At 36.9% G+C, this 24,013-nt stretch overlaps 1 protein-coding gene across 2 annotated transcripts in view; it reads left to right on the top strand.

The window, feature by feature from the left end:
- GRID2 (glutamate ionotropic receptor delta type subunit 2) overlaps nt 1-24,013 on the top strand; it is a 1,554,957-nt gene that overhangs the window by 1,371,490 nt on the left and 159,454 nt on the right. For both annotated transcript variants that reach the window (XM_043871276.1, XM_043871274.1), the window contains exon 14: nt 11,874-12,040. In XM_043871276.1, coding sequence (XP_043727211.1) covers nt 11,874-12,040 — 167 coding nt within the window. The remainder of the gene's footprint in view (nt 1-11,873; nt 12,041-24,013) is intronic.

Below are 24,013 nucleotides of genomic sequence, written 5' to 3'. Positions count from 1 at the left end.
TATGGTAGGATAATTTTACTCTCTCTGTTTCCTTTTTCAATAATTCTTCTCTGAAGTGCCTGCAATCTGCAGAACATCCTTCTTGTCTTTTATATAGTGATAAAACTGAACGTAGTCAAATATCAAATTTACTTTGACTTGAAACTTTGCTCTTATCAAGCCCATATAACACTGATTCTAGTATCATTCCTGTGGGATGACATCAAGCTCAATATGCTCTTAGAGGAAGTATTTGGGCAGGAAATTGGAGTTTACTTGCTATCAATAGCAGGTATTTCAATGTGGAGGAATTTGTTTCCCACTCTCCAAAAAGATACACATACATTTTTTTGTTTTGTTTTATTGGAGTATAATTGCTTTACAGTGTTGTGTTAGCTTCTCCCATACAACAAAGTGCATTAGCTACATGTGTACATATATCCCCACCCTCTTGAGCCTCCCTTCCAACCCGACCGCCATCCCACCCCCTACATAGTCACAGAGCGCCAAGCTGGGCTCCCTGTACTATTCAGCAGTTTCCCACTCACCGTGCATTTCACACTTGCTAGCGTATAGTTGGCAATGCCACTCTCTCAATTCCTCCCACTGTCCCCTTCCCACTCTGTGCCCACATGTCAGTGCCCGTACACTTTGATTCTACAAACTTGTTTTTAAAGATTTTCCTTTTGTCAATCATAGTTCTGCATCTATAAATTCATCACATAGGCTAGTATGTCCAAGATAGCCATCATTTTTAAAGACTTTAAAGCACATTGCATGTCCTCATAAGTTAATGCTTGCTTTCTTAGGAAAATGGTTTTAAAACAGAGATAATTTGAATTTGAGAAATCAATACTGGAATCTAGAGAAGTTGCACTTTTAGTAAAGAAATTGAGTAAGTCTGGTCTAACTCAGTTTCCTTTTCTGGTGACTTTTTGGGAGAGGGAAGTTAGAGTAGTTTGGGGAGGAAATAGTCTTATTTCAAAAAAAAAAAAGTGTTATTTTTTTGCCATGAGATTTTATCATAATCTACACATAAAATTGAAAAACTGAGTTGTGTTTAGTTCATCCTTTCCCAGGTATCCCATGGTTTCTTCAAAATCATCAAGCAAGTTTGGAAAACAGCATATGAAGTTCTGTTTACTGTAATCGTTTTCCCCACTGACATCCTCAGTGTGTTTCCAAATTAATGAAAGACATTCTTCTTGTCCCACACTTTGAAAATGTGATTTTAAGGTAATCCACACTCTCACCTTTAATAGCTCTCTTTTAGGCATATGTTTATGGAGGCCATATCCTTCCATTTCTATTAAATAAAAGCTATCATTAAGTGTCTCTTCACAGTTTGAGGAAGCAAAAAGAACCAAAATGTTTCATTATGAAAGCTTCAGTACCACCTGTCAGCAAATCATGCCCATTTTTATAGAGTTGCTTACAAAGTATATAGAACATTTTGCAGATAAGATCTTTTCACTGTCCTTAATAAGAAGTTTATCCACTGAATAGAATTTGCCAAAATTTTCATTTGATATATTTGCATAATTTGCAGAAAGATGATTAAAGTCTCTGTATTTGGCCAAAGTATCAGTAGATTCTAGTTTTATGCTTTCTGTAACTTAGTAAAATCTTCACAGAAATCAAGAATATGGTTTGACACTGTCTTTTAAAATTAAAGTCTCTAAGAACAGGAGGGATCATTTTTCATTGCCATTGGGTGACATAGAGTTTTCTTGTAAAAAATATGATCAGTCAGGTAAAATCTGAAAGAATTAGGTCTACACTGTAAAGAACTAACTCATCCATTATCAACATTTCCTCCTTTTGTTTTCCCATAGTACATTCACTTGAAACCTCAGAATTGGGAAAAATAGCTTTACTTGGTTTCATAGAGCTATCAGGGGAGCAATACAATGAAGTATGTTTGTTCATGCAGTGTGCCCAAACCATTTCAGCAGCTGCTATTTTCAACTGAACATTGGTGTCTTTGGGGAGACACAAAAACTTTTGATCGATTTAGAAATATTTCATGTCTCATCCCCAACTTGTGAAATTCAGTCTCCCTGTTGTGTGCCTTCATATTTCCTTTTCCATCGTAATTAATTCCAAATGCTTTTCTGCATATTACATAGTAGTGTGCTGTTTTGCTTATTTACCTCCCTAATTCAGTTATTTGTGTCCTGCCCTCTGTAATAAGACAGCCTAGTCATTTAGGCTTCTTTTTCATTGATGTTTGGGGTCAGGTGGGATTAGTATTAAAATCATTCTCATTTTCATCATCTGAGCTCTTAAAAAAATGATCACAGGATTCACAATGTTAAAAATATTAGCATCATCTTGATAATACCAAGAATAACAGTCAATCCACAGGTGAAGGACTGTTAACACTCATGATTACAAGGCACTTAAATTGCACACTTAAGTCTTAGTACTCACATTGATACAAGATTGGTGATTCATTATTATCATGAATAGTAAGTTGGAAACATCCACAGTTGGGAGGAAAATAGTGGCAGCAGCTGCAGAAGGCAAATAATGTCTGTCATAGTCATCTGCTACAATCATAGTAGTTTGCAACCCCTATCTTTTAAGCTGCTGTATGGATTTTGTACTTTTCCCCAAATCTCCTGTACTCACTACCAAAAGCCTGGACTTCTTGTCTCCCAAGATGGCTTCCCTTGACTTAGAATTTTCAATGCTACAACTGAAGCGTCTCAGGTGATCTGAGACAGTTGTCACCCTAAGTTAATCCATTTGAGCTTGCAGGACGTTCATGAGCAGTTTCTCTTTCAATTCATCTGTTCAGTGTTTTGGTTGAAAAATTGAGGTTTGTTTGTAGTCACATAAATCTTTTCAGACTCACAGGCTGAATTTTGTCAAGTGCTCTTTTTATTCTTCTTTTAAAATTGGAAACTTCCTGTCACCAGAGTGTTATTTCCCCCAAATGTGTTCTTCTTGTTCAGCTTCATCTTTCCCTATCTGTGCTATTCAATATACAAAGTTATTTTTCTTTGTCAGTTCATGGGGACTCAGGTTGGATTGTTGGATTATCATAGGTATTGGCAGTCTTGCTAACTGCAGAAGGTGAAATGTCCTCTGTCCTCATAGGCCAGCAATAGAGAAGAGAGTGATTCACAAGTCCTTCTTCTAAGGCACGTGGAAGAGGCAGTGGGTTCACCAGTCTCCTGTTCCGTCCCAGGCCCCGAGACTGAGGGGTCTCTGGCAACCCACTTGACTCCTTCCTGACCAGTTTAAAGGCAACGGAGCAGATATATTCATGAGGGCAAATATTTAAGGAAGAGGACAGGAGAAATCAAGGACCCCAGATCTCTGGGAATCAAGCATTCTCTGAAACTTAGTTTCTTCATTGCCTTCCCTAGAGGTTCCACCGGTTTTCTCAGGCATTCACCCAGCCTGAAGAGGAGAATTACCAGCTCTTTTTCACACACAATTATCCAGAACCCCAAACCCTACTAGCCTTCTATCTTCCGACTCTAGCAGCCATTGGTTTCACAAGGAAGCTGTCACTGACAGGAAGGAAACTGGGTTTAGTTTTCTCATTCCCAGAACACTTCAAAACACCATTTAAAAAAAAAAAAATTCTAGTAACCTCAAAAAAGAAAAGCAAAAGAGTGAGAAGTAGACTTACTGCTTCTTTTCTAGGTTAAAAAAGGTGTTTTACTAATAAGCTGATATTTATTTTAAACATATTCATATCTTTCTTGTGAACATTTGTACCATGTGATGACTATTTTGGAGCACAAATTCAAATTTCAAAATAATACAAGAGAAAATATAGTAGGCCAACAAGTAAGGCAGTAAACAAAACCAGATATATTTTAAAAGTCAGTGTTGAGTGCTAAAATATGGAGTTGAGCATGATTTATTGTGCTGGATAATTCAGAAGACCTGATGAATGATGTTAATTTATTAATTTGCCCAAAGTGGGAGAGGCCACCACCTAGAACCATATGTCATAAATATTAAAGCTATCCCATCTAAAGGACTTCTGTGGGCAATGAATTATAAAGACCACTATAGATCAATTCTGGGTTAATCATAACTCTTTGTGCCTGTAATTCACAATCATTTTATCCCCCAACAACCATGAGTTTAAATTGTAAAGAAGTTAGCAGCTTAGAGCGCAAAAGTAACATTTATTTCTCCCACATTGTTCTCAGGCCTTTTAATTTTTATTTCATGGGCAAAAATAATAAAGCTCCAGCCTGCAGCCTTTATTTTAATTATGAAAAGCCCTGCTTCTGTTTCAATCCTGAAAATCAGAAATGCTTACATAGCAGTAGTCACAAAATCAACAGGCTTAAGGGGTCTGGAATCATAGAAACCAGAATATTTTCATTCATTCCAGTGGTTTTAACAAATAAGCAACCTGTTTTTTAAAAGCTCGAATTTTGTTCATCTTAATAGTATGATCACATAGAGATTACATTCTTTCCATGGCTCTCTCTGGCTACACACTATGTTGCATTATTTTTATTTATGTAAATACTATTTCTCCAACTAGATAGGCTGTGCCTTGAAGACAAAGGCTGCTGTCTCTCAAATGTTTTTGCATTCCTATGGCAAATATCTCCTGGGAATTTATCTTTAATGTAGTGAAAAAAGCAAAGAAGGTGGCCTTGAGCTTCAAGTTCCAAATCTACCACAAATAATTGCTACAAGTTACAGCAAGTTTCCTTACCACATCTATGAATTAGGTATCATATCAGCTGCCTCACAGTATTGCAAAGAACAAATTTATGTGTAAAGGTATTTTTCAGCATGAAAAAAAAAGCTTTCTAAATGTTAGCGATTTTCTATGGCCATGCCACCCTGAACATGCCCAGTATCATCTAAATGTTAGCCATTATCATGAGGAAGAAGTGGAGGAGAGAGGGAAGATACTCCTTCTTCAGTAAAGGGAATTCTTATCTTCCGCTCTGGTTTAAATGTCATCTTTCCATAATTATTTCCACTGAATGTTTTTTTAATAAAAAGGGATCATCATCACTGTCCCTCTGTAGCTATAGATTTTGAAGTGAACTTTGAAGGAATTTGATAGATTAAAGATTTATGTGAGAAAGGATATAGTGTCCTAATCAAAACCAAGGTAATTGGGGTAAGAAGTGGTGATAAGCGTGTTTGCTTGCAGCTTGGACTCCTGCAGTTATTACAGGAGAATGCTGCCGAATAAACTGAAAACTGCTTTCAGCATTAGGTCATGATGGAGATATGGGTACAGAGACATTCAGGACAAGGGCATTCTACAGAGGAACAGAAATATGCCATAATCCACAGCACGGTGAAGAGCACAGGTGTAGGTTTTACTAAAAATAATTTTCCCACTCTTCACTTTACATGGCAAGAAATGCAAATATTTGAGAAAATAACATTAAATGTTTACAGTTCTTCAACTGACACATAGAAAGTTCCAGAAAACTGGAAGGTTAAAAGAGTGTGCATGAGGAAGAACTGGTCACCAAAGAGTATCTCTGTTCAGTCAGTTAAGCATAAAAGATAAGGAACTACAATCTTTGGGGTTTTCTTGTAGTTACCATAATATTTGAGCAAATGGTCCTGATTTCCCCAGTGACAATTAAGTTCCCCTTGCTTTAAACCGCTTTAGCACTTCAAGCTTCTTCTCTGGTACTTACCACAATACACTTTGTGTTACAGCGATTTAGTGTTTGATTTATCTCCACTACTGAATTGTAAATGGCTTGAGGGCAGAGGCCCAAAGATTACTCCTGTTTATATCCCCTACAGATCCCTTCAGGATCTTAAAAGTAATGCATATCCATTCATCTGTCGATGGACGTCTAGGTTGCTTCCATGTCCTAGCTATTGTAAAAAGTGCTGCAATGAACATTGGGGTACATACACACATCTCTTTCAATTATGGTTTTCTCAGGGTATATGCCCAGTAATGGGATTGTGGGGTCATATGGTAGTAGTTCTATTCCAAGTTTTTTTAAGAAATAACCATACTGTTTTCCATAGTAGCTGTATCAATTCCCAATTACAGTGCAAAAGGTTTCCCTAGATTAATAGATACAGAAGTTGTGGTACATATATATATATAGTGGAATATTACTCAGCTATAAAAAAGAATGTATTTTAGTCAGTCTTAATGAGGTGGTTGAACCAAGAGCCCATTATACACAGTGAAGTAAGTCAGAAAAAGACAAATATTGTATATTAATGTGTACGTATGGAATCTAGAAAGATGGTACTGATGAACTGATTTGCAGGGCAGTAATGGAGACACAGACATAGAGAATGGACTTGTGAACACAGTGGGGGAAGGGGAGGGTGGGATGAATTGAGAGAGTAGCGTGAAAACATATACATTACCGAATGTAAAACGGATAGCCAGTGGGAATTTGCTCTGTGACAACCTACAGGGGCTGGGATGGGGCAGAAGATGAGAGGGAGGGTCAAGAGGGAGGGGACATACGTATACCTGTGCTGATTCATGTTGATGTATGGCAGAAACCAGCACAATATTGTAAAGCAATTATCCTCCAATAAAAAAAGTTATTTAAGAGTAATACATAATTATTAGTAAAATGAAATTCAAAGAAAGATTTCTGTAGAAATATTGTAGAAGTGGAACAAAACCTAGCTTCTAGCATGATCTCAGTACTGAGAAATCCATCACAAGCTTTTGGCATCTCAGCCCTATTATGAGGACACAGGTGCTGGGTATCAATAGCTACCATTGTCTGTCAATCACTACAGCATTCTAGGGACCAGGAAATAATAATATTGCAGGTAGATGCCACTTTGGATTCCTTTCCTTTTTTACAAACAAGGCCTGAAATGTGTTGACATGGATACACTTTTGCCCTCTGGTTTAACTTGTATAAATTACTCTACTGGCATGAAATTCACTGGAAAATAATGAGCCATAGTTTAGCTTCTTATCCACACATGACCTCAACAACAAAGACTAGTTGAAAATTTTTTAATAATATCCATCACCTATTCAGATGACTTGAAAATCCCCATTCCAAACCTTCAATTATTATTCTGTTAAAAAGTGATTTTAGGTTTTGTTGATGAGTATTTTCTAGATAGTTTTAATTTAATGGTTAAAAATCATGTAAAGGACAGTGATTGTATGTTTCAGTAGATGAAAAAGGCCAGGGATATTTTTAAAAGCTAAAATAGTTTGGGTTACTATGCAACATTTCAAGGGCCTTGCTGTAGGCTATAATCATACTGTTTTAATGGTTCTCTTTTTAAAATGCATTCATAATGCTTTGTAACATTAGAATTACTAGAAGCATGCATATAATGGCAATGATAATGTTACTGTACATTTAAATGGAGCCCTACAGTTCACAAAGCAGGAACAGCAATGCTAGAACACTTTTCTAATAGCAAAGCAATATGTCTCCAACTGGGGAGTTCCCTGGATGGTTGTAAAGAAGCTGCAAGGGGATCCAGGAGCAGAGAGTGACTGGAATGGAGGAAAGTAGCAAAAATCAAAGTAGGTTGCTAGAGGAGGCTTCAAGGCCACTGCTATCTCTCTTGTAAGTATAGACCCAGAAAGTTAAAATGACAGATATAAAAGTTGGTGATGAAGGGAAACAAAATAAGCCACCCCAAAATATGCAACACTGACACATTATTTTGAACTGCAGACACTTGAAAAACAGCAAATGCAGGGAGAGGCTTTCTCTGAACTGCTTTTATTTGCCTAAAGATAAATCTTCCAAAAGGAACTTAATCATCATAAATTCTGTCCTTGGGAGTTTCATTATCCAAGGAATATTGACTCATCACAGAAGAGACTGGAAGTCAACACCATACAACTTTGTCACCAACTATCATACTACCCTTCTATTCTTCTAAAGGTCTTTGCTAAGAGTCATTTGTGTCTGTGCCTAGTCACTCAATCGTGTCTGACTCTATGCAACCCCTTAGCCTGTAGCCCGCCAGGCAAGAATACTGGAGTGGGTTGCCATGCCCGCCTCTAGGGAATCTTCCTAACCCAGGGATTGAACCCAGGTCTCCCACATTACAGGCAGATTCCTTTTACCATCTGAGCCACTGGGGAAGCCCAAGGAGGAGGGGATCTTCCAACCCAGGAATCAAACTGGAGTCTGCTGTGTCTCCTGCACTGCAGACAGATTCTTTACTTTCCCCAAAATGACCATAACCCCCTCCCATTCCCTATTTACATAATATTGCATCCTGAATTCCAACTTCTTTGAGTTACTCAATTTTCCCTGGATATCTCCCTTATATGCACAAGGCACACATGTCTATAAACTTCTGTTTTTCTCCTCTTAATCTTCCTTTCATTATAGAGGTCTCAGTTAAGAACTCCTTCCCTAGTGTAATTAATGCAAAAGATCAGAGATAGCAAGTACTTCGGGGTGACTATGCAGATACGAGTAGTCAATATAGAGGGAACTTAACCAAGTACTTCCCCCCTCCCATACTAATATTCCAAGAGTCTATCAGTTTTTATAATTATATCAAGCCTCAAGTTCAAAAATTCTTCCTGATTATATTACTCATTTTTTTCAAAACAATTTTATTTAAAAATTGTGGTGTTCATAAGATTGTCAACTATCAAGATTTTGTATCCCCAGGTCTCAAACACCAAATGTTCCAATGCAGTAAGTTCAGGGTTGGGACTGGAGTTTACATTTTTTAAGACAAGAAACCTCTGGTAATTCTAATTCTAATAGCATCACATTTTGAGGAGCACTGACCCATAGTACCTGACATACTGCCTAGAGTACAGGAGATACTCCATGAATAGTTGCGTTGACTTACTTATCTGTTTTGAGATCCCATGGTTTGGTTGGGATAATTCACTCCCAACAAAATTATCCACTGTGCACAGTTAACAGGTCTGAAGTTTTTAGACCATAATTCATGCAAAACTTTTTATTGAGTATCTGATATTAGCCTGATCTAAGCAAATATATATAAAAACAGTATAGTTGTCCTTCAGTATTTGGAGAGGATTATTTCCAGGAATCCCAAAATCCAGGGTTCTTTGTATTCCTTGTATAAAATAATGTAATATTTGCATATAACTTACACATATCTTGCCATATACTTTAAGTCATTTCTAGATTACTTTTCATACCGGATACAATATAAATACTATGTAAAAAGTTGCAAATGCAAAGTAAATACTATGTAAATAGTTGCAAGCATACATCAAATTCAACCTCCAACTTAATCTGGGACTAATCTTTTTGGAACTTTCTGGAACTTTCCATGGGTGCAAAACCCATGGATATAGAGGGCTAATTGAGTTAAGATGGCTTCCCAGGTGGCTCAATGGCAAAGAATCTGCCTGCCAATGCAGGAGCCAAAAGAGACGCAAGTTCAATCCCTGGGATCTGGAAGGTCCCCTGGAGGAGGAAATGAAAACCCAATCCAGTATTCTTTCCTGGAAAATCCCACTGACAGAGGAGCCAGGTGGATTACAGTCCACAGGATCTCAAAGAACTAGACATGACTGAGCACACACACAACTGAGTTAAATATATTAAATATTTACTTACATTTTCTTCCCCTGTATTTTTGTTTGGATGTCCCATTCTTTTTCCAATGTAAAATTTTTCTAGTTTTGTGGATTTTTAAAATTTTGGTTCTTTGTTCATTTTAAGTAATGTATTGCACTATAGGAATTTATTTTGTATATAATGTGACTGCAGTCATGAAATTAAAAGACGCTGCTTGGAAGAAAAGCTATGACAAAACTAGACAACATATTAAAAAGCAGAGACATCACTTTGTCGACAAAGGCATCACTTTGTATACAGAACATCACTTTGTATAGTCAAAGCTATGGTTTTACCAGTAGTCATGTACAAGTGTGAGAGTTCAACCATAAAGAAGGCTGAGCACCAAAGAATTGATGCCTTCAAATTATGGTGCTGAAGAAGACTCTTGAGAGTCCCTTTGACTGCAAGAAGATCAAACCAGTCGATACTAAAGGAAATCAACTCTGAATATTCACTGGAAATTCATGCTGAAGCTGAAGCTCCAATACTTTGGGCACCTGATGCAAAAAGCTGGCTCATTACAAAAGACTCTGACAGTGGGAAAGATGGAAGGCAGAAGGAGAAGAGGATGACAGAAGACGAGATGTTTGTATGGCATCATTGATTAAATGGACGTGAGTTTGAGCAAACTCCAGGAGATAGTGAAGGACAGGGAAGCCTGGCATGCTGCAATTCATGGGGTCACAAAGAGTGAGACATGACTGGGCTGCTGAGCAACAACTTGTACTCTCTAGGATTTTCTACACATATGGTCACATGATCTGCAAATAGAAATAATTGCACTTCTTCCTTTCAAATTTGTATATTTTTCTTTGTCTAATTACTCTAGCTAGAACTTCCAGTACTATATTGAATAGAAGTGGTGAAAATGGATATCCTTACCTGTTATCTTCACAGATGCTAGAGCAGAGTCCACAGGGAAATAGGGCTGCTTCTAGGACTACAGCCAGGACCACAGTGGGCCAGCAGGCCACTGGGGTCCATGCCTCCTTCTGAAAGCATCCTACATCAGCCTTACACTCTGCCTGAGTTTTTTAGCCTGGGTCCCAAGCCTCCCACAAAGGCACTTTTGTTTATGGATGGCTACTACATTGATATTTTTCTAGGGATATGAAGGCCCTGGTGGCTCAGATGAAAAGAATCCTACAATGCAGGAGACCCAGGTTCTATCCCTAGGTTGGGAAAATCCCCTAGATAAGGGAATGACTACCCACTCCAGTATTCTTACCTGGAAAATTCCATGAACAGAGAAGCCTGGCAGGCTACAGTCCATGGGGTTCCAAAGAGTTGAACACAGCAGAGCATCTAACACACTTGAAGTGGGGGGACCTCGTATTCACCCATTTTGCTAACATCATTCCCTCTACTGATACCTATATGTTTTTTTCTTTTTCCCTAATCATATTTACCAAAATATTGCTTTCCCCTCAAATAAGTAAATAAGCAAACAAGCAAATAAACACACTGAATATTTGATTTAATTATTAGTTCCATCTATTTTATAAGTTAAGTTTCATGTTATATATAATAATTTTCTACATAACTTTATTAAGATCTGTTTTTATTTTTGTTAAATTTTATTTTTGTTAAACTTATGAGTGATTACTAATGGGAAAAGGGATAATCACTGAAAGATATTATAGACAACCCAGAAGAAATCATGTTCCCTACATGATTATAGAGAAGTTTGTATAATTTTTATCCTCATTGCAGCACCTACCAAGTTTGACTACAAGATTACCATAGGTCACACTTGACAGCAGATTAACTTAGAAGGACATAGGAAAAGAAATCTTGCCAGCCAGGCAGTGTTAGTTATTTTTCTTAAATATGAGTTGTACTTACAGAATTCATTTAGAGTACAGGTCACAGACAGGAAGATAATACCCATTTTGGGTAATGCAAAAGCCTACCTGGCTTAGAAGCCTAATAATCCGAAGGAACCAATATCTCTTATAACAACTCCAAAAACAAACACAATTTCCAGGGTCCTGAAAAACACAAGGCCAGCTGTGTAAGAATTACTGCACTCAAAGAAGATCAAAGACAAGGCTTCCTTCCCTGCATTTACTGTTCTCCCAGTTCAGATGACATTTACTACTCAGGGGTCATTTTACTATAAGCGGTGTGCCTACAAACATAGTTAACATTCCAACTTCATTGCATTTCCAAGAGAACAGAGCTATAAACTAACCAAAAGTCAAATTCTCATTCAGAATAGGGGTTTAGTTTGAAATATTGGCCCTATTATTGTTTACACTGTTAAATGTATGGCAATTTAACATTTTTTTATCCTGTCTATATGACTAAATTCCAACCTTAAACCTTTTTCCTCTCATGTTCTTCATATTTGCACAGGTGAAATATGGAAATTATGCTTTTGTATGGGATGCAGCTGTATTGGAATATGTGGCAATCAATGACCCAGATTGTTCCTTTTATACCATTGGGAATACCGTTGCTGACCGAGGATATGGAATTGCATTACAGCATGGCAGTCCTTACCGGGATGTTTTTTCACAAAGGTAAGATTTGTGTGCAGTTCCAATAAGAAGAGAGAAAATATAGAAAAAGAAAATTCACTTGGTTACTCCATTTAGTTTATTACATTTTGTTTTCTTTGTTTGGAAAACCACAATAAACAATAGCATAAAAGGGAAGTTATGAATGGTTGTACAATAAAATGTTCATTTCCTAAAGCATGTACTAAAGTATTATTTTTCCCATTAAAAGGGAAAAGTTATTGCTGCATATAACTAGTTATTCTCAAAAAATTGATACAGAAAATAAAATAAAAATGTAATGGAGTTTAGTCTCTGAATTTTTAGGGACTAAAAATGTCATAAAGTAAGCAAAATTAATTCATTTCTAAAAACTGCCAAAGCATAAAGTAAACTTCAGGACCAAGTTAAAATTCTGAAGCACATACTGATAGGGATGTTTCCATCTCAGTTTTGCAAAGGGAAAACGTGGGAATTTTAGTCTTGTCATTTGGTGTCAAAGCACACATGAGACTTTGTCATGGAAATTTAGGAGGCAATTTATTAAGAAGTTATATTCATCCTGAAATCAGAATTTTCTATGTTATTTAAGAAAGAAGATTTTGAAATGTATATTTTGGATTAACAATATAGATTAAAGCATTGGGCCTGAAAGGTGTTTTAAAAATCATTGCATTTTATTTTATCTACTACCAAACAAGCTTGAACCTAAAAGAGTATAATACCTTTCAGGTAGAAATATGTTCCATTTGACACTGATAGTTTGTTTGGTTTACTACTAGGTATTCTTTAGGTAAAAGCCAGACAAAAGAGAGCAGTACTGAGTAGTAGTCTAGATAGTACTATGGCCCCAAATTTGAGTGATATTCCCCCAAATTTCCAAGATAACAAGAAGCCAGGTATTTTGTGTTTAACAGAACAAGTCAGTAGTTCAAATATTTGTTGTGATTCTTCTGTTAGCTACTAAAAACCTAGAAGTCTCTCCTTATCAGCAAATTAGGATGTTAAATCAAGTCTAAGGTCCTACATTAGTCACCTTTTCTGTGTGGCAAACAACCCAAAGTACCAGTGACTTGAAAAAAGCTATTTCTCTTTCATGGAACATAAGGGCTGTGATTTGGCTGAAGTCTGCTGTGAGTTGTGGGTCAACTGCAGGTCCCTTCATGGCTTCTTGTCCCAGGGACCAGGCCAGAGAAGCAGTCCTATCTGGGATAAGCTGTTTTCATTTCAGAGAGAACTTGTGAAAGGCCAGCAGAACCCTGGTGCCTACGGTGCTTCTTGCATGGGTGTGGCATACATCACCTCTGCTCATAGACCACTAACTAAAAAGAGTTCCATGGCCAAGCTCCGAACAATAATATAACTTATTAATGGTCCCTCTGGGGACCATTTTAAGTGTAAGATAATCAAAATATACATAAATTGGCAAGTAACATATTAAGGTACAAATGAAGTTTATCAATTAAAGCATATTTATGATGAGTATATTCTAGGGGAATCTACTTGAAAATCACTTGTGGTCTCAGTTCAGTTCAGTCGCTCAGTTGTGTCTGACTCTTTGTGACCCCACGGACTGCAGGCATGTCAGGCTGCCCTGTCCATCACCAACTCCCAGAGCTTGCTCAAACTCATGTCCATCAAGTTGGTGTTGACATCCAACCATCTCATCCTCTGTCATCCCCGTCTCCTCCAGCCTTCAATCTTTCCCAGCATCAGGGTCTTTTCCAGTGAGTCAGTTCTTCTCATCAGGTGGCCAAAGTATTAGAGTTTCAGCTTCAGCATCAGTCCTTCCAGTGAACATTCAGGACTGATTTCATTTAGGATGGACTAGCTGGATCTCATTGCAGTCCAAAGGACTCTCAAGAGTCTTCTGCAACACTGCAGTTCAAAAGCATCAATTCTTTGGCGCTCAGCTTTCTTTATAGTCCAACTCTCACATCCATATGGGACTAGTGGAAAAACCATAGCTTTGACTAGACAGACCTTTTTTGGGAAAGTGATGTCTCTGCTTTTGAATATGCTATCTAGGTTTGTCATAACTTTACTTCCAAGGAGCAAGCGTGTTAATTTCATGACTATAGTCACCATCTGCAGTGATTTTGGAGCCCAAGAAGATAAAGTCTGACACTGTTTCCACTGTTTCCCCATCTATTTGCCATGAAATGATGGGACCGGATGCCATGATCTTCATTTTCTAGCTGAAGAAAAAAGACCTGTGCATATGAAACAATGAACAATACAGACAGTTCTATAAATATGTACTGATATTTATCAGTATTGCTTATTTATACTGGGTTAAATTGTGTAGTTGAGGTATTGAAAAAATTGAATTCCATAGAGAATAAAGAGTTAATCCAAGGAAATAAGAATGAAAACTCTTCAAAGGATGTGAACCTTGGACTTGACCTTGAAAGAATAGTAGAAAATAATTATGCTGAAGGAAAAAAATAGGGAATTCTTGGAGAAACAATGAAAACAACAGAACAGAAGTAGGAGAGATCAGAATGTATTGGGTAACAATAAAGACATCAAGTTAATCTGAAAGAAACTTTGAAGTTTAGAATCCATATTGTAGGCTTCAAGCTGCTACAAGAACCTATTGTTCATTCTGGATCCCAGGAGTAAAATGGTGATGATGGTATTTAAGGGAAAGTTAATCTAGTTTTGATGTGAAGAATGGATTTCAGCAAAGAGTAAAACAAACCAGGATGCATAAGTAATGAAGGCTGATCTAGAATCTGGTCAAGGGAAATGAGGAGGAAGGACCAAGTAGAAGAGATGCTTCTGATCAAAGAGGCACACCATTATTTCTAATAAATATAGAAGAGAGAATGGAAAGCAAAATGGAATGAAGGGGATGCCAGGGTTTTATGGTATAAGGCCAGCAGAAAAGTTTAAGGGATGCTAAAAATGAACCAGGTCTTCAAGAAAAGGATTGTTTACTCATTAGTTGCAGTTAATTGGCCTTTTCTTCACTACAGATATTTTTTGTTTCTATATTTGATTTCTAGGTTTTTTATGCAAAAAGAAAAAATGAAGCCAATAAAATCCAAAAAAAGCCAAAAAAAAAAGCCAATAGCAATTAAAGAAATATTTAATCAATCACACCAAGTGTTCCATTTCTTACTATCCCTGTGGCACTTTACCTTATGGAGATTTTAATTCTGGTTCAATATGTTTTGGTGATCTACTGGAAAACAGTATTGAGCATTGAGCATTGTTTTTCCTTTGTTTGATTTGCATTATGGATGCTGACAGTTTAAATTGACCTTTTCTGTGGAGCTCCTTAATAATGACACTCTGCATCCTGGTTACCTGGACATCTGGAAGAATAGAGAGCCAGGAAAGAAACATAATCTGGCTGCCCCTCTCTACACACATACCATGTTAAGCTATCACCCAAACTCTCTCCTTGAACCCAGAAAACCTCTGAATTCATTCCCTTTGACTCTAGCCATTAGGGAAAAGAGAATTCCTTTTTATTAACTGATGTAAAACTTATAAAGACCATCACACTTAATAATTGTGTTATCCTTTGCCAATTATTATAAATAGCTTTAATACAGCAACTTATCCTGGACTACTGATTAGACTGAATCACTGATTGCTCATGTGACTATATTCAATGAAATAATAATATTCACAGTGATTTTTAATAAGTAAATGCTAATTAGTTCTCAGGTGACTATGCTCCTGAACCATAGATATAGGATATAAAGTACTTTAATATGTAATAAATATGAATATCTAAAACAAATATTATATAGTGGTTTAGTAACTATATTTATTATATGCTCTCTGCCAAATATCTTATATACTTATCCATTTTAATGACTTCAGACCAATCAGATGAATGTTGTGTATTTGTTTATTACATACTTACATATTAGTGCACAACGGTTAGTCTACAAGTGCATACGCTGAGTGAATGAGCCTGAAGCTGACAAGCATCATCTTAGGCACCAGCGTCATGGGTTGTAGTGACACGCTCACTTGTACAGTTGCATGTGAGTAGACATGCAGAGGACCAGTAAGTGCTACAATAGATGATTGTAGATTTGGATAGAAGAATTTTGTTTCCTGTTGTTGTACAGTTGCTAAGTCATATCCAACTCTTTGCAACCCCATGGCCTGCAGCACACCAGGCTTCCCTGTCCTTCACTATCTCCCAGAGTTTACTTAAACTCATGTCCATTGAGTCAGTGATGCTATCCAACCATCTCATCTTTATAGCCCCCTTCTCCTGCCTTCAGTCTTTCCCACCATCAAGGTCTTTTTCAACGAGTTGGCTCTTCACATGAAGTGGCTTCAGCTCCAATACTTTGGAGTACAAATACTAGGTAACTTGGAAGCAGAAGTTATTTATATATCTCACCAAATATATGGATCAGAGTACTAGTGTGGCCAGTAATGTTTGTAATGATTTCTCTGAAACTATTTGTGCATCAAATGTTTTGTGTGGCCTTTGTCTTATAGTAGTTCTTAGTGTAAGAAAATCATCAAAAGTTGTTACATTAAAGATATTTAAGAATGGAAGAGAACTGAATTTTTCACTGATATCATTATGCCACTAATAAAATTAATTCCAGTGTATCTTAGAGCCTTAACTAGTCATAAGGTTAAAAAGATAACAAAAAATATTTACTGAGGATTTAGTACAAGTGCACCTCTGTTTTCAGGAGTCCCTTTTTGCCTATTGGCTACTAATCCTTAACTTTGGGAATAGAACCATCTAGTGGCACAAAAACGAGGACATATTTCAAACTACATCGAGGATGGTTTTGTTGAATTCCTGGATAGTGGCAAAGATTCATAAGCAATATCTCAACCACATCACAGAGTTTCAGAATTTTTAGAAATGGGATGAGCAGTAGTTCCCTTTTCACCAGGGTTGTAACTAATCCAAAGGGGTACATGATTTGCTCAGAATCACAAAAAAATCAGGAAAACTGGCAATTGTTTGATTTTTTTTACTTCTGTGTTTAGTTTTCTGGTGATTATGCACCCTGTCTTCCCTTATCTTTCTGTTAAAAGCTTATAAAAATAATATAAAACATACTGTATAATGCTTACTGGGTACAAGACCCTGGTTCTTAAATGTAGCAATCTTTGAGGTAAATACTATTATTATCCTCATTTTATAGACACAGAAACTGAGATCACAAAGCTATTGGGTATTAGAACTGAGATTTAAATCCAGACAGTCTGGCTCCCGAATTGACATACAGTTTTAACAAACTGTGGTTTTTTGTTTGTTGTTTTCTTCTGTGACCCAGTATCTTTTTATTGAGCACAGATTAGATTTACAGGACAGGTTTTCCTTATCACATACTCTAATTTGTCAGACTAAAAGCTATGTTTTAAACAAACACTGAGAGATTGCTCTCTTATTCCTATCTTCCTCTCTCTCTTAGGGGCACAGAATAGATGATCATAATCTTTGATTTATAATATATTTTCATTATTTGTCTATAATTGACTATTTTTGTTTCATTTTGAACTCCTTGGATATAGGCTTTTTCCTAGCACCTATCTCATGCCTACATAGAGTAAGCATTCATTAAATATTTGAGGAATGAATAAAAGACCTATCTAACTTTATGCTTAACGATTAACCTATTTACTTGTAATCAAATAAATTGAATACCTATCCTTTGTGCTCACTTGATATTTAAAAGGTCTTCTATCTCCTCTTATCAAAATAATTTTCTATTTATCTTGATTTCTTCAATTTTAATATAATGACTAATAAAAGTTGATAAGAAATAGCACAACTCCACCTTTCTTTCTAATTCCTACTGTAAGAAATTTTATGCTTCCATTCCCAAAAGAAAGGTAGAAAATGTTCCTTTAACTAGAAAGCATAGATCTGTAATCCTTTTATTTTCCAACTTTCTAAGCACTTTGTTCCCTTTCCAGAAAGAGAAAAAAGCAACCTCCATTGATTGCCCATTAGCAGCTCCAGAATCAGTCACCAATTGGCTTAAAGCTCTGCACTCAGTTGGCTGGAAGGATATAACCAGAAGCCAAAGAGACAACTGTTTTCCCTTTTGACATACAAAATAGATACAGTCCTTCTGCTCTGAAAGCAACGGTGATATTCTCAAGATATTTCTGTTGCTCATTTAGTCATGTCTGACTCTCTGGGATCCACAGACTGCAGCACACCAGGCTTCCCTGTCATTCACTATCTCCCAGTTTGCTCAAATTCATGTCCATTGAGTCTAGGATGCCATTCAACCAGCTAATCCTCTGTTTTCCTGTTTTCCCCTTCTCCTCCTGCTCTCAATCTTTCCCAGAATCAGGGTCTTTTCCAATGAGTCAGCTCCTCACATCAGGTGGCCAAAGTATTAGAGCTTCAGCATCAGTCCTTCCAAAGAATATTCAGGGTTGATCTCCTTGCTGTCCAAGGGACTGAAGAGTCTTCTCCAGCACCACAGTTCAAAAGCATCAATTCTTCAGCATTCAACCTGCTTTATAGTCCAACTCTCACATCCATACAAGATTACCAGAAAAACCATAACTTTGACTATATAGACATTTGTCGGCAAAGTGATATCTCTGCTTTTTAATGTGCTGTCTACATTTGTCATAGCTTTTCTTCCAAGGAGCAAGCATCTTTTAATTTCATGGCTGCAGTCCACTGATTTTGGAACCCAAGAAAATAAAGTCTGTCACAATTTTTTCGTCATCTATTTGTTATGGAGCGATGGGACCAGAAACCATGACCTTCATTTTTTGAAGTTGAGTTTTAAGCTAGCTTTTTCACTCTCCTGTTTCACCTTCATCAAGAGGCTTTTTAGTTCCTCTTCACTTTCTGCCATTAGGGTGGTATCATCCACATAACTGAGATTATTGATATTTCTCCCGGCCATTTTGATTCCGGTTTGTGCTTCATCCAGCCCATATTTTGCATGATGTACTCTGCATTTAAGTTAAATAATCAGGGTGGCAATATATAGCCTTGACATACTCCTTTCCCAATTTGGAACCAGTCCATTGTTCCATGTCTGATTCTAACTGTTGCTTCTTGACCTGCATGCAGGTTTTTCAGGAGGTAGGTAATGTGGTCTGGGTATTCCTGTCTCTTTATGAATTTTCCATAGTTTGTTGAGATACACAGTCAAAAGTAGTCAACGAGACAGAAGTAGATGTTTTTCTGGAATTCCTTTATTTTTTCTATGATCCATCAGCTCAGTTCAGTTCAGTTCAGTAGCTCAGTCGTGTCCGACTCTCTGCGACCCCATGAATCGCAGCACACCATGCCTCCCTGTCCATCACCAACTCCCAGAGTTTACTCAAACTCAGGTCCATCAGATGTTGGCAATTTGATCTCTGGTTCCTCTGCCTTTCCTAAATCCAGCTTGTACATCTTGAAGTTCTCAGCTTACATACTGTTGACGCCTAGCTTGAACAATTTTGACATTTTCTTTCTAGCATGTGAAATGAGCATGATCGTGCAATAGTTTGAACATTATTTGGCATTGCCCTTCTTTGGAATTGGAATGAAAACTGACCTTTTCCAGTCCTGTGGCCACTGCTGAGTTTTCCAAATTTGCTGGCATATTGAGTGCAGCATTTTCACAGCATCATCTTTTAGGATTTGAAATAGCTCAACTGGAATTCCATCACCTCCACTAGCTTTGTTCCTAGTGATGCTTCCCTAAGGCCCACTTGACTTCACACTCCAAGATGTCTGACTCTGAGTGATCACACCATCGTGGTTATATGGGTCATTAAGATCTTTTTTTGTACACTGCTCTGTGTATATTTGCCATCTCTTCATAATTTCTCCCGCTTCTGTTAGGTCTGTGCCATTCCTGTCCTTTACTGGGCCCATCTTTGCATGAAATGTTCCCTTGGTTTCTCTAATTTTCTTGAAGAGATCTCTAGTCTTTTTATTCTATTGTTTTCCTCTATTTCTTTGCATTGTTCACTTAAGAAGGCTTTTTTCATTTCTCCTTGCTAGTCTTTGGAACTCTGTATTCAGATGGTTATATCTCTCCTTTTCTCCTCTGCCTTTTGATTTTCTTAGCTATTTGTAAGGCCTCAGACAATCACTTTACCTTGTTTCTTTTTCTTGGAGATGGTTTTGGTCACTGCCTTTTGTACAATGTTACAAACCTCCATCCATAGTCTTCAGGCACTCTGTCTATCAGATCTAATCCCTTGAATCTATTTGTCACTTCCACTGTATAATCATAAGGGATTTGATTTAGGTCATACCTGAATGGTTCTCTTTCTTTCTACTTTCTTCAACTTAAGTATGAATTTTGTGAAAAGGAGTTCATGATCTGAGTCACAGTCATCTCCTGGTCTTGTTTTCACTGACTGGATAGAGCTGCTCCAACTTCGGCTGCAAAGAATGTAATCAACCTGATTTTGGTATTGACCATCTGGTGATGTCCATGTGTAGAGTTGTCTCTTGTGAATTGCTGGAAGAGGGTTTTTGCTGTGACCAGTGCATTCTCTTGGCAAAACTCTGTTAGCCTTTGCCCTGCTTCATTTTGTACTCTAAGGCCAAACTTGCCTGTTACTCCAGTATTTCTTGACTTCCTATTTTTGCATTCCAGTCTCCTGTGATAAAAAGGAAATTTTTTTTTTTTTTTTTTTTTGGTATTAGTTCTAGAAGGTCTTGTAGGTCTTCATAGAATGGTTCAACTTCATCTTCTTCTGCTTTAGTCATTGCGACATAGACTTGGATTACTGCAATAATGAATCAAAATACACATGTCAACATTAAGCATTACATTAAGCTGCATGGTATAGACAATAAATACTGAAAAAAAAAGAGAAAAAGAAATCATTGCTGAGTAGGATAGAAAAGATTTTATTAGACTTAAGCTTCAAGACCAAGCACAAATAGAATTTGGATATGAGGATGGGTGTAACACATATAGAAAAACATGAAATCACAAATGGAAACAGTGATCATGTGTTGAAAGGACAATGAAAAAGAACTTGACTGGAGAGAATGTTGGTGAGTGAATATAGGTAGAGAAGCAAAAATTAAATATGATACACCATATATTGATAGCTGCTGTCTAGTAAGCATCTACTATGCTACTATGCTAAACACCTGTTGTATTTCATACAAGGCTTGCCACAAGTCCTAGATCAAGAAAAAGATAGTTTAGATGTGCTATTTATATAAAATAAGAAAAGAAGATGTTTCAGAAGTTGCAAAAGCAGGGGTATGTCAAAGGTTCACATTCAATGGGAGATAGTAGAAGAAAATAATAGTATATGTTTATACATATATTTTTGTTTAAGATAACATACATTTTAACATTTCAATGAAGGAAACTATTTTCTTTTCTCATTTAACATGCATATATTAAACAAAGAATAGCCTCTAGAAACCATTGAACGGAATGTAAATAGAAATGTAGAAACTACTATTCCTAGCTCAAAGCACCTCCCCCCTTTAAAACATTTGTTTTAAATTTAGAATGCTAAATTTAGGGAACATCAACAAAAGAGAAAAAAATTAGGTAGCTTTTTTGTCATTTTTTCTGTTTCCTGAATCCTGATGGAGCTATTGTTATGACTAATATCCTGTGGGCTTTTCCAATCACTTTGCTGCTTCTAGTGGAGAACCTAAGTCATTTACGTTTCTTTTAGTATCTGGTCAAAATAAATTCGAGTATAAGTGCAGTTGATATTTCCAGCTTGTGAATATTTCAAAAACATTTATCATATGTGCACTATATAACTTGCAATCAGTTTTATTAATCTCATAAAGCAGTAGCAAAATTTTAAGAAAATGATAAGACTTTGCACTTAAGAAGTATCTAGTATTCTCACTGATGAATACAAACTCAGCCGTCAGACAGTGCAATCCCATGGAGTAGATTCTGAAGTGTTGCATGATTCTGATTTCCTTGTACTTACATCATACTGCATTTGGGGAACACTTCATCCAAGGTATAAGAGAGTGCCATTTATAAACAAGCATATTTATTAGACTTTTCTGAGAAAAGTACTGAGGTATAGAGAAGATAAATGACTACTGCAAGGCACAGAGCAGTATTTCAGTTGGATAATGAGCCCACAACATTGGACCAAGCTGCTTTACAAGAAGCAAGTTGGATTAGCCTTTTTAAAAAATAAGATTTGTGCTGTTTTTAGATCTCAGTAAGTATCGCTTGATTCAAAAGGCAGTTGTTTTACAATGAGCACAGCTATTATAGTGGTATAAATTTGGTGAGAAAGAAGGCTGGGTTTTTAACAAAACATTGCAGAACTTAAAGCGATAAATGTGTATTGCACTTCAAAGCACACATTCATGCACACACGTGGACACACATACATACAGATACACATACACACACACACTCATCCCCTCCAGAGTCAATTATAAGCCTCTCTCAAAAGCAGTCTTATTCCATTATACTTACATCACAGTTTTTCTATTCAAATGACCCCATTTTACTCATCAGACTTAGCCTCAAGACATTTTTTACTGTTTTCAAAATTCAGTCTCTTTTAAAGGGAAAATTTGATGTCATTGAGGATAATAAAACATGTGTTCTTTCTTTATAGACCCTTAAAATATTTTAAGCATAGTAACAATGTGGGATTAAGCACATGAGCTCTCATGATAACTATGATGATAGAAGAAACAAGCTTAGAATGTGAGACATGAAGAAACTTTGGTGTGCATTTAGATGAACTCCCTAATTTTACATCTGTGAAACCAGGAAGGGAAGTTGGGTGACCCGCCCAGAGTCTAACCTTGGTCAGAACATGCCCTGGGGATGACGAGTCCAGGCAGCCAGTCCAGTGTTCCATCCCCACCCTGCCAGTTCTCTTTGTTAAAATTTTTATGTCTAAAATTTACTAATAAAATGAATGTTTTAAGAAGCCCATTTATATCTTACATAAAGGAGCCAGGAGTATTACTTAGTAAATATACTTAACAGAGTCACAAACATGACTAGTACATCTGTTTTTAAATTACCATTACTTTATACACATACAGAGAAAGTAGCACAAAAGGTGGAGAGAATGCTATGGATTGTGTTATCCTTAACTTATAAGCTACACCATAGCCAAAAAGCAGAGCTAACATTCCTTAAACACTTACTATGAGCCAGCCAAGTGCTGCATAATGCCCTAACTATATTGTCATTTAATCCCCACAATTGCCATAAGAGACAAATACCATCATTAACTTCCTTTTATAGATGAGGAAACTGAGTCACAGAAAAGATTAGCAATTTTCCAAGGTCATAAAGCTTATAAGTGGCAGAGCCAGGTTTGCACTCTTGCTGTCTAACACTTTACTGCCCTAGTCCTACTCTCAGAGCTCTAATCACATGCTCCTCTGTGAACCAGGGTAACAAGTAACCAAAGTGTCTTCATGCCTGCTCAGGTAGCTGCCTTCTCTCACATTAAGATGCTGAATGGCATTTTAGTTTACCTGAGATTCAGGTAACTTTCAAAATTTTAAGCATCATGCCAACAGGAAGAGTCTCCCAATACGAGGAGACAGATCCCTTGGAAATTGAAGCTATTTTGCGTCAGCTGATCAGAAGTAAACAATAAAAGTATTGAAAATTGAAAGCTGTGGGAGGACACTGTAATTACTTTCCCTCCCTCTTATCTTCTTTTGCTACAAATAGCTGAAGACTGTACTTGACCAAAACTTTAATCTTTCCTTCGTGGAAGTTTTCATTCATCATGACTTTTTAATTGGATGAATCCATAATTGCCTTTTATCTATCACATTTCATACTTCTTTGAGCAGCTCAAAAAAACTAACTTCATAATTGGCCAGACTGACTAATTACATAATGAACACTTACTAACATGAAACTAAACCTATAGTAATCCCCTGGTATCCACAGGGGATTGGTTCTAGGACCCCCATGAATACCAAAGTCCATGGATACTCAAGTTCCTTATATAAAGTGACATCATGTTTTCAAATAGCCTACACACATCCTCCCGTATCTTTTTTTTTTTTCTGTATACTTTAAATCATCTCAGGAT

This window comes from Cervus elaphus, chromosome 17 (assembly GCF_910594005.1).
Source record: "Cervus elaphus chromosome 17, mCerEla1.1, whole genome shotgun sequence".
Classification (NCBI taxonomy): Eukaryota; Metazoa; Chordata; class Mammalia; order Artiodactyla; family Cervidae; genus Cervus; species Cervus elaphus.
The sequence above is the reverse complement of the archived record's forward strand: the minus strand, read 5'-3'. Positions and strand labels throughout refer to the sequence as shown.